Source organism: Diadema antillarum, unplaced genomic scaffold (genome assembly GCF_040938485.1).
Source record: "Diadema antillarum isolate AM-2024a unplaced genomic scaffold, OU_Dant_1.0 seq00000900_RagTag, whole genome shotgun sequence".
NCBI classification, from domain to species: domain Eukaryota; kingdom Metazoa; phylum Echinodermata; class Echinoidea; order Diadematoida; family Diadematidae; genus Diadema; species Diadema antillarum.
This window is the reverse complement of record NW_027271760.1, coordinates 1,000,781-1,012,513: the sequence shown is the minus strand read 5'-3', so window position 1 is coordinate 1,012,513 and position 11,733 is coordinate 1,000,781. Positions and strand designations below refer to the sequence as shown.

Here is an 11,733-nt window from a genome sequence, read left to right as displayed (position 1 = left end):
AGCGTCTCCGAGTCGCTTTTCTGACAGTGATATTGAGAAGAGCATCCAATGTGCTGCTGAGAAGCTTTGATTCGTTGACGGTTTCAGGGAGCAGCAGCAGAACCAGAAGTCCCTACACTCGTTCATCCGTGCGTGGTCATAATTTGTTTATCTCCCTGCCGACTGGTTTTGGCAATAGTGTGGTGTTCCAAGCTGCACCGTTATGCGTTGATTTTTTTTTCGCAAACTAGATCTTCAGCATGATGGACCAGACTCTCCGAAAGCTGTGGCTCTTGTTGTCATGCCTTTGAAGTACTTAATTTCGGACCAGATGAGCAGGGCTATGGATCTTGGCCTGCGTGACAAAGTGGTAAGCTAATCATTTATCCAGTTTCTAAAAATGATTTGTCAAGACAACTTTCATTGAGAGTCTCTTGTCTTGAATTACAAACTGTAACTGTAGACCCCTTGTTGAATAACAAAAAAGGATTGTAAAACTATTAAAGTGTAGTTAAATGTCTGGCCTCTGGGCCGGGTAGGGTATAAACACATGTCAGGCTTCTACTACTACTCTTGTGAGTGTTCCTACGTGTACTGAGTTAAATCCTGTGTAATTGTGATAAATTGTGAACACCGTAACTGCACCGGTTTAATTGTTTTGTACAGTACAGTAACTACTGTAACTTTCTCGCATACAAATGCAATTACACATAGGCCTACTGCCTTAGTCTGTGAACCACAGCCTGTGTCTCAATGGCTATGCTCCTCTACACAGAGAAGCGGCCGAAACACACGCTGTGGCCTATAACAGACTAATTCTTCATGTGCATGTACATTGAGAAAAAACTCAAAAAGGAACATGCTTCAGTATGCAAATGTACTAGTACTCATACTTGTTCATCTATAGATTACAATTATGCAGTCTTATGGCTAAGCGGTATGCATTGTAGAGACTGCAGGCATTATTAAAATCACATGTGCAACGTAGAAAATGTTTTTTGATCTTACTGTTTTTTTTCCTTATTTTTCAAATAGGGGGGCTGCATCTGGAGACACCAAAGCATTTCGAGCAGCGTATGAAAAATTGGGCGAATTACGATCAAAACTCAAGTATTCAGTTCCCGCAGTTGCCCTGACAGCCACTGCAACCAGAGATGTGCATAGCGGTATCATCAAAAACGTTGGTCTTCGCAACTATCTTTGGGTAAATCAGTTGCCGGACAAGCAAAATATAAAACATGTTGTCAAGTCTGCTACAAAAGATTTAGATACAATGTTTAAGTGGCTGGCAGATGACTTGAAAATCCATGGTGCATGTTGTGAAAGGATGATAAGAAAAATGTGCAGTGATGTGTACGTGACCTTTATGGCACTGCTTCCAGAAGGTTGCCACAGGTATGTTAATAAGTTTATATGTACCACCAGAACACAGAAACTGATATCCAAAAGGAAATTGTGGACAGCATGTCAGCACCAGATGGTGAAATCAGAGTTCTGATAGCAACCATTGTGTATGGCCTGGGCGTTGATGTAAGCAACGTACACAGTACGGTTTTGTGTGGATGCCCAAGTGATCTAGACGATTATATCCACTTTTTAAAAGCACTCAATTTTCAGGCAACGGCGTAGCCAGGATTTCATCTTAGGGGGGGCGGTTAGTCTGCGAGGGAGCGAAGCGACCGAGCCCGAGCGAGCGGAGCGAGCGAGGGGGGGGGGGAGGGTGTGGGAGGGGGGTGTCCCCCCTCCCACGGTAAGAACTTTTTGCATTTTGATGTTGTAAATGGTGCGATTTGATGCATGTTTTTGCGCGTTTTATCGACGTGAAACAGTCCCACTCGTTTATGGTAGCAGTTTATTTTGATGTAGATTATTATTGAACAATTTGCCTATAAAAGGGTATAATTTAGATACACTTCTTGTATTAATTCTTTTCACTGAATATCATGGACGCGACTGAACCCGAGCGAGCGGAGCGAGCGAGGGGGTAGGGTAGGGTGTGGGAGGGGGGTGTCCCCCCTCCCACGGTAAGAACTTTTTGCATTTTGATTTTGCAATGGTGCAATTTGGTGCATGTTTTTGCGCGTTTTATCGACGTGAAACAGTCCCACTTGTTTAAGGTAGCAGTATATTTTAGTGGTGATTATTATTGAACAATTTGCCTATAAAATGGTATAATTTAGATACACTTCTTGTATTAATTCTTTTCACTGAATATCATGAACGCGACTGAACTCGAGCGAGCGGAGCGAGTGAAGGGGGAGGGGAGGGTGTGGGAGGGGGGTGTCCCCCCTCCCACGGTAAGAACTTTTTGCATTTTGATGTTGTAAATGGTGCAATTTGATGCATGTTTTTGCGCGTTTTATCGACGTGAAACAGTCCCACTCGTTTAAGGTATATAGCAGTATATTTTAGTGTAGATTATTATTGAACAATTTGCCTATAAAATGGTCTAATTTAGATACACTTATTGTATTAATTCTTTTCATTGAATATCATGAACGCGACTGAACCCTATAGCGAGTGGAGCGAGCGAGTGGAGGGGAGGGTGTGGGAGGGGGGTTTCCCCCCCTCCCACGGTAAGAACTTTTTGCATTTTGATTTTGCAATGGTGCAATTTGGTGCATGTTTTTGCGCGTTTTATCGACGTGAAACAGTCCCACTTGTTTAAGGTAGCAGTATATTTTAGTGTAGATTATTATTGAACAATTTGCCTATAAAATGGTATAATTTAAACACACTTCTTGTATTAATTCTTTTCACTGAATATCATGAACGCGACTGAACCCGAGCGAGCGGAGCGAGCGAAGGGGGAATGGAGGGTGTGGGAGGGGGTGTCCCCCTCCCACGATAAGAACTTTTTGCATTTTGATATTGCAAATGGTGCAATTTGATGCATGTTTTTGCGCGTTTTATCGACGTGAAACAGTCCCGCTTCTTTAAGGTAGCAGTATATTTTAGTGTAGATTATTATTGAACAATTTGCCTATAAAATGATATAATGTAAATACACTTCTTCTATTAATTCTTTTCACTGAATATCATGAACGCGACTGAACCCGAGCGAGTGGAGCGAGCGAGCGAGGGGGGGGGGGGGGGGGGAGGGGGGGGTGTGGGAGGGGGGTGTCCCCCCTCCCACATTTTGATGTTGCAAATGGTGCAATTTGATGCATGTTTTTGCGTGTTTTAACGAGTTGAAACAGTCCCACTTGTTTAAGGTTGCAGTATATTTTAGTGTAGATTATTATTGAACAATTTGCCTGTAAAATGGTATAATTTAAATACACTAGTCTTCTTGTATTAATTCTTACACTGAATATCATGAACGCTGTCTGTTCAGCAATCAAACAGAAAAAGCATGCACACGAGGGTGTAGATAGGGGCATATCCCCTGCCACACGAAGGTGATTTTGCGTTATCAGACATGAAATTCAGCGATCTGGTGCAAATTTTTGGTGCAATACTTTTTCATCGAAGTGTTAAAATCACGGAATTTAGCTCTTATTCCGAATGTGCACCATTTGTGTGTATGTATAAAGTCTAGTGAGGTAGAGCTTAGGGGAAGGGGGATTCCCCCTCCCGCTCGTGGAGCTTTTGCGTTTTTTAGAATTGAAATAAAGCGATCTGGGTATAGCCACAGTCTACTTCTATGCATGGCGGGGGGGGGGGGGGGCAAGCAGGGAGAAGGCGTGGGCGAGTGTTATCTCCACCCTTCCCTTCCGATGGAGCTTTTGCCTTTTTAAGGTTGAAATTGAGATATCTCGTATACGCATATTTGATGGAATCAACATTTGGGAAATCACCCCCCCCCCCCAAAAAAAAAAAAAAAAAAAAACTGATTGGGGGGGCTGAGGGAGGAAAGGGTCAATTAAAAGGGGAAATTCCCCTTATACATGAGGGAACCTTGAGTTTTCGGAATATAAGTGATAAGGCTTGTGCACTCAGAATTATTCATAATTTTTTGTAAATCTAAAAAGTGTGCTTAGCTAGGGAAAGAGGCACAGAGGGGAGGGTTTGGGAGGGGGATACCCCCTCCCAAGCACGAGAAATTTTGCATATTTTGAATTGAAATTCAACGATCTGGTGCACACTTTGAGTGAAATATAAAAAAAAAATATATCTTATTTGATGAAAGGTTGCGAAGGAGACCCGCTTCATGTGCATGCATACAGTATACACGCATTTTTTTTTTCCGCCTCCCAAATCCCCGGTCCAAATCTTAGGGGGGGGGGGGGCGACCGCCCCCATCGCCCCCCCCCCTGGCTACGCCAGTGTTTTCAGGCCTTATCAGATATACTGGTAACATGAAGAATCATGTACAGCTGTACAGCGTAGCTCAGATTTTTTTTTTAACTGAAAAATGTTAAGTATGTAGCTTTTACCTTTGGACTTTGAAAATTGTTTGTTAGAGAATTCATATGATTGTTTTGAAACAAGAATACACTGTGAGTGTTTTTCCTCCTTAAGGTTTGTAATGGTGAGTGCTTGGTACATTGGTTCCTGGTGTACCTAAATTTTTGCAGTTGCTACATGTACAATAATTTTCTTTTTATCACTGCAATTACTGTACCTTGCTCTTGTTCATAGAAACAAATACAATGTACACACCTACTTTTCATACTGTACTTTGTTCTTTAGGCGTGAATATTTTCATTTCATTGGACATGATGGGTACATATCGTAATTGTGATAAAATTATGGAAAAGTTAAGATATTTCAGTTCAAGGTTGTGCTTTTGTGATGAAGTGAATTACATGTACACGTACATACAGGGACAATTCCAAGTGGGGATGGGCTGTGTGTTTTGGGTGTTTGGGTGGGTGTTTGAAAATTAAACTGTTATGCCGTTTGTCTGCACATAGCTCAGTAAGCACATGTAATTGTACATCGCATGTTCATCTATGCATACACACAAGTGTACACATGTGTAGAGTATGTTTTTGAGTTGTACAACTACCAAGAATTTGTTTACATAGACTTTCTTTACATACAAAGTCATTCATGAGAAGTACAGTACGTTCTTTGGCCCATTTTGATAAAAAATAAAACTAGTTCTGTTTATGCACATGAACATTTGTACCTGTAGTTTGAACTGTGAATCAGTGAATTTATTTTCTTTTTTGAACTTCGAAGCAATTTTTTTTTGACCAAGAATTGTTGTTAAAGACAACAAATCAAAAAAAACAAAAAAACAGAATCTACATTGGGACCAGGAAGATTTCTTTGTCATAACTTGTAACTAGTTTGTGTTAATCCTTTTTTTTTTCAATGTGTAATGAGAGTCTACTACACATGGTAATCAGACTGAAATGTGACATATCAAATTATTTCTCTGACATCAAAATTCAGAGTCAAACAGTTTACAATGTATTTTGTTTGAAATAATGCACTGTTGTTGAACAATGATCATGAACTATCATGAATATACAGTAAATGTATTGTATATTACAGTACTTGTACATGTACATGTACAAATGAAAGTGTATAACGAAGGAATTTCAAGAGCATGGAGAAACAACTGAAATATGCCCAATATTTTATTAACTATAGAAAAGTTAATTTCAGTTCCTTATGAGTAGTTGGTGGCATAGAATTTCCAACTATAAAGACACTAATACACTTGAGGAATTATTTTGAACGTCCTTCCCAGAGTGACAACTTTTTGAATTCATTATTGACAGTTGGGAGTGGGACGCTAGCTTTGAAACTTCCTTGGTAGTTGGTACAACATTAACAGTTTTACCATCATGGCCAATTTTTTATAATAAAGGCGTACAGCTGTAAGAAATAATGTGATTAAAAAATGTACAAATTATACATATGTTCACATTACACTATCCGAAGTCCATTTGTTTTCACTTTGCTGTCTCCACTTACTGTACATGTTATGATGAAGACTACACAGTGTATTTAACAGTACATGTATTGCACATGTACAATGTACATGTACACTGTACATTTCAAAGTACAATACTGATAAATTAATGATGTATTTCCTGACCACACCTCAACACTGCAAAAAAAAAAGGTCAAAACTTATTTACCAATAATCAGCTGCCATAAACGTGAAAAAAGGAAAGTCTACTACACTGTACAGCTGTACACTGTATGTACAAACTACATGTACAATGTTTCAATTCGGATGTGATTTGTACTAATACTGGTTTAATAGGGGGTTTAATTAAATGGCTAACATGTGAGTGTGTGTGTGTGTGTGTGTGTGTTTGTGTGTGTGTGTGTGTGTGTATGCACATGTGTGTATGCATTTGTGTGTGTTGTGTGGTCCACACATTTCCCAAGCATGATTTCATGCTGATATCCCCCTTAAATGTTTGTATATTAGAAACAAACAAGTTGCTCGGTCAGACTGTCTTTTGATATGAATACTTATAATAATGTATACATGTAGCTACTATTTTGAACAAATACAGGTATGGTTAAAAAAAAAGAAGATATATATATATATATATGCAGAAGGGCAACTCAACCAAAACTGTTCACTTCTGTAATGCCAGAGACAATGGACCAATATCTCTGTAGCAAAATTGCTACTGGGTGACGGGGTATTCTTACAACAGAGATATTGGTCTGATTGTCTCTGTTACAGGCATTATCAAAGTGAATAGTTTCGGTGTAACTGCCCAGTACATAGAGTGGTAATAAAATAATAAAAGTAGTACAAACTTAGTGCAATTCTTCACATTAAGACTGCACTCCACTAACATTTGGGGAAAAGAACAAACAAAAAAGGCACTTTCCGGTTTCTTACATGTATACTTCAAAACTTTGCACTACAAATCGTGTAATGTATCCCCTTCACCTCCACCACCCCTGAATATGCTTGATATCTTGCATACCACAGCTAAGTACCGGTTCATAGAACCCACATCCCACAGCCCTGAGCTAACATTACAAAATTACATTGTTATTTAGTGGGCCAGATAATAGTGAAAACAGGTGCTTACAAGTACGGTACCTATGTCAATTAAAGAATTTATTTAATATCTGAATCTTTCATCACACAATATTATGAAGAATAATTGATGACCAAATTATTCCCTTTAATGAATATGATTGGCACAATCCCCCCCCCCCAGGAAAAAACATATTGATCCCCTTCACCAACAATAACATCGCCAAACAAATCTTCCAACTTTTCTTGAAGTCCACATCTCACGACCTTCACAGAGTTCATTGCAGTTTTATGTAGTGTTTGGACGTTAGAAGTGGCACATCACAAATCATACATCGGCGAGCTGGCGATTTGTAGCTCGCCATTTTCAATCTCAAGAATAATATTCAAGTCATCATCGAATCTGGGCACAACAAAGTCCAAAACACCAGGTGAAAGTAGGTCCTACAGAATGATGACTCCAAACATAACTTTCAACCAGTCAAAAGCGTTGCACGAATCAGCTGTGCAACAATGCATGCAGATTCACTGAAGTATCGCATTGCATTGTGATCAAACTGTTTGATTGTGATAATGTGTATTGTGCAGAAATGCAGGCATCTCTGTGCACATATTATGATACATTGTATATGTTGTAGATCGCACTGTATTCACGGTGCAATGCACACAGCTGGCTGCAGATCGATCGATCCCACAGAACTCTTTTCTGTGATCGATCCCGTAGTTTTCATGCATACGCAATGAGCTTGCGAGAGATAGGGCATTACGTCAGCATACCTAATGTGAACTTTTGACCCTACACACTGTCAAACCATTCTGGACGTTTTTGTTGTTTTTTTTTTTTCGGGGGCACAGACAGGTTTGTTGGCATCGAGCGGTTACAGGGGATAGCGCGATAAGCCGATAGGCTTTTTTTTGTTTCAAACAATATTTTATTTCGATTTCATCATCCATCATTGATTACAATTCAATATTTAATTGTGTTGCTTGCAGCGTGACATTTCAAACGTATATCAAAATATTACAAAATAATTCTTAGGACTGTCATTGTGTAAATTTCCGATTGTTCTACTACTAGTATACAATACACAGTAACTGCTTCACAAATATAATCATCTCCGCAATAATTATAAAATCAATTGTTAATGCCTAATGGGTCAGCAAAACCAAAATGTATGTACAATACACATTACAAAATATACCCATTGACTGCGTCCGTATACTTGTCACAGCAGTGATTATGAGATAATGAAATCAATATTGTTAAGGGGTCAAACACAAGGTCTGCATACCTATGCATCAGGTGTCAACAAAAAGCCTACATACCTATGTACACACAATCCAATATACAAACATTTTACAAATCTTCATGATCAATGTCTGTACATAATTCATACCTATAAACATTACCCCTTCATCGCTCACCCGTATAACCTCAACAACACTTCCCCCTCTAAATAGGCATACTCCAGGTATACCTCACTCCAGCACAGATACACACACATATTTGCACGCCCACACACACACACACACACACGCCCACAAACATCGAACCTTTTTACCAAACACTCAACAACAAAAAGCACAAAAAAGGTATCAAATAGTAGTGCAGTAAGTATCCCGTGCCATTAAATGATTCCATTTCCTGCTGTGCAGGGCCAGCGTACCTCGTTTCATTGCTAATTTCCTTTCTTCTTCTCTACTTTCTAACATTCTTTCTCTAATTTCTCTTATCAAAGGGGGCCTGCTCTTTTCCTTCGAAAATACAAATATCATCCATTTTATCAATAATATCAAATGGTTTATGAGTTGTCCTTTTCCAATATCCTGCGTTTTAATACCAACATGAACAGATTGCCAATCTAACTTTTGCATCTGGGGTAAAACAAAAACTTCACTACACAATTTCCAAATCTGATTGACTTTCCTACAATGAAAAAACAAATGTTCATAAGTCTCAACCTCAGAATAACAAAATGTACATTGATTATCTCCTACAAAACCAAAAGAAAATAACTTAGCTTTTGTATATATTAAACCATACAAAATTTTATATTGAAATTCACGCAGTTTACAATCAAGAGTAGACTTCCGAGGCCTCAGAAAAATCAATCTAATATCTATTTCCTCAAAATTATATAAACCAACTAAATTATTATATGCTGATGATGTTTCAATTCCATCCCTCATCAATGCTTTATAAATACGTTTTGATGTTATATCCTGTATATGATATATTTTATGCTGCAAATATAATTCAATTTTCAGTTGAGTATCCTCCATATTCATTTCTCGCTTTAATGTACCTTTCCATGATGACGGTAAAGCTAAAAATATTTCAAACATTTTTCCAATCATTTCTTCACTAAATCCTAATCTTAAAAACTCCCTTCTCCCTTTAAAGTCCCCATTTACATCTACCAAATGATGAACTTTATATACATTCCTAAGAAATAACTCTTTATCAAATATTGTATGTCCATCAATCAAAATAAATTTATTATTAAAAATTACCTCATTCCTTTTTGAATCCTCTTTCAGAATCAAACTTCTACTTCCCATCCAAACCTGCAACATATCATTATAAAATTCTGGTAAAATTAGCCTCAACAACCCTAAAATTGCCTTACTATAAAAAATCAAAATACCTCCCACCGATTTAGTGAAAAACTTAAAACATAACTTCCACTTCATACTATGATCCCCAGAATTCAAACGCTTAATCCACATAATTCTTTGTGCTTTAACAAACACTCGAAAATTAATGAACTTTAATCCTCCCCTATCATAATCTAAATACAAAATATTCCTTTTTATTTTATCTCTACCCCTCCAAATAAAATCAAATACCACCCTATCTAACTCCTCAAATACCCAATCAGGTGTTACCATGAGTGAAGAAATATAAATCAACTTTGGTAAAACAAAAACCTTTACTAACTGAACTTTCCCCATCAGCGTTAAATCTCTCTGTTTCCACCATAATAATAATCTCTTTATCTTACTCAAAATCTCCTTATAATTCATAACTTCTTTAACATCAGGGTTCAAAGAAAAATACATTCCTAATATTTTTACCACCTGTTCTACTCTACCAAAAGGCAACACGCAATCCTCCCTCGGAATACCTAATAACAACACATACGTTTTATCATTATTAACTTTTAAACCCGAAATTTGATAAAATACATCGAATAATCTTTTAACCTCCTCAACAGAATATCGATCCTGAAGAAATAAAGTAACATCATCAGCACACATAATTTGTTTAATTTCAACATTATCAACCATTAACCCATGAATATTAGAATTCTTCCTTATTGCCTGAGCCAAAATTTCAATACACATAATGAATAAATACGGGGATAAAGGATCTCCTTGCCTTACCCCCTTCTGTATTGGGAAATAACCAGTAGACTCCTTACCATTTATAACACAACTACAGCTATTCAAATACAATATTTCAACCCAATTACATAACATTGATCCAAAACCAAATATGTTCAAAACTTTCTGCAAAAATGTATGACGGATCGAATCAAAAGCTTTCTCAAAATCAATAGCAAACATATAACCAGGTAAACCACAGCTCGATGTATAAAAGATCATATCATCAATCAATCGAATAGCCTCTCCAATATTTCTTCCTTCTATATATCCAACTTGATCAACATTGATTATTTCATGCAAAACATGCTTAATACGGTTTGACAAAACTTTCGCAAGTATCTTATAATCTACATTCAATAATGAAATAGGTCTGTAATTCTTTATATATAAAGGATCTTTTCCTTCCTTATGAATCAAAGTAATTACACCTTGTTTTTGAGAAGCAGACAATTCTCTTCTGTTATACGCCTCATTAAAACTGTCCAACAGCACATCCCCTATCACTGACCAGAATGTAATATAAAATTCTACACTTAATCCATCATTTCCTGGAGATTTATTCAACTTCATCTGATTCAAAATAATTTCACATTCTCTTTTTGAAATATACCCCTCACAGGATTGAATAGAATCCCTACTTAATGTTGGCAAATCTTGAAAAAAATATCTACTATCACCAGATATAAAATCAAAATTCTCAGAATAAAGATTACTATAAAACCTTTTTATTTCTCTAATTATTTCCTTAGAATCACAAACTACCTCATCATTAACCCGTACACTTTTAACAATCATTTTCCTCTTATTAAATTCCATTAACTGTTTAAAATAAGATGAGTCACCTTCTCCACCTTCATACCACGAAGCCCTTGAACGAATTTTTATCCCTTCATTCACGTAATCATAACATTTTTTCAACTCTTTCTTTTTATCTTCCAACAACGTGATTCTATCACTATCTGATCTCAAAAATACATCATTTTCTAAAAACTCAATTTCTTCCTCAATTCTCTGAATTTTTTCCTTACGTTGTTTGGCCAAATTTATAGAATATTTCCTAGTAAAATTACAAATTTTCATTTTCAAAAAATCCCACAAAACCCTTTTTTTTTTTTTTTTTTTTTTTAGGCGTCGGGCTGTATCGATACTAGACTGATCGCTATATGGAGACGGACATGCAAGGGCTTCAGCCCAAGCGCCTATCATCACTCGTTTTCGAATCATTAGTTTTCGTAGATATTCTACGAAAAACTGGTACGTATGTATGTTGAATATGCATAACGCGTGAAGGCTATATATACCAACAGCGTCGGTAGAAGATGGTTGATAGCCAAAATGATAATAATCTTTCAAATTCCCGATAAAATTAAATTGTCAAGTAATAGTACAAATTAAAAGGAACAATTTACAAAACACTGAGACTAATGAGAATCAAAATGGCAAAGTAATTATGA

At 37.1% G+C, this 11,733-nt stretch overlaps 1 protein-coding gene across 1 annotated transcript; it reads left to right on the top strand.

The window, feature by feature from the left end:
• Positions 1-494: 494 nt before the first annotated feature.
• Positions 495-10,904, top strand: LOC139741054 (uncharacterized). Its single transcript, XM_071651642.1, is given in 4 exon segments — positions 495-514; positions 1,015-1,390; positions 1,393-1,509; positions 10,899-10,904. Coding segments are annotated over 4 exon segments (519 nt in total).
• Positions 10,905-11,733: the final 829 nt, after the last annotated feature.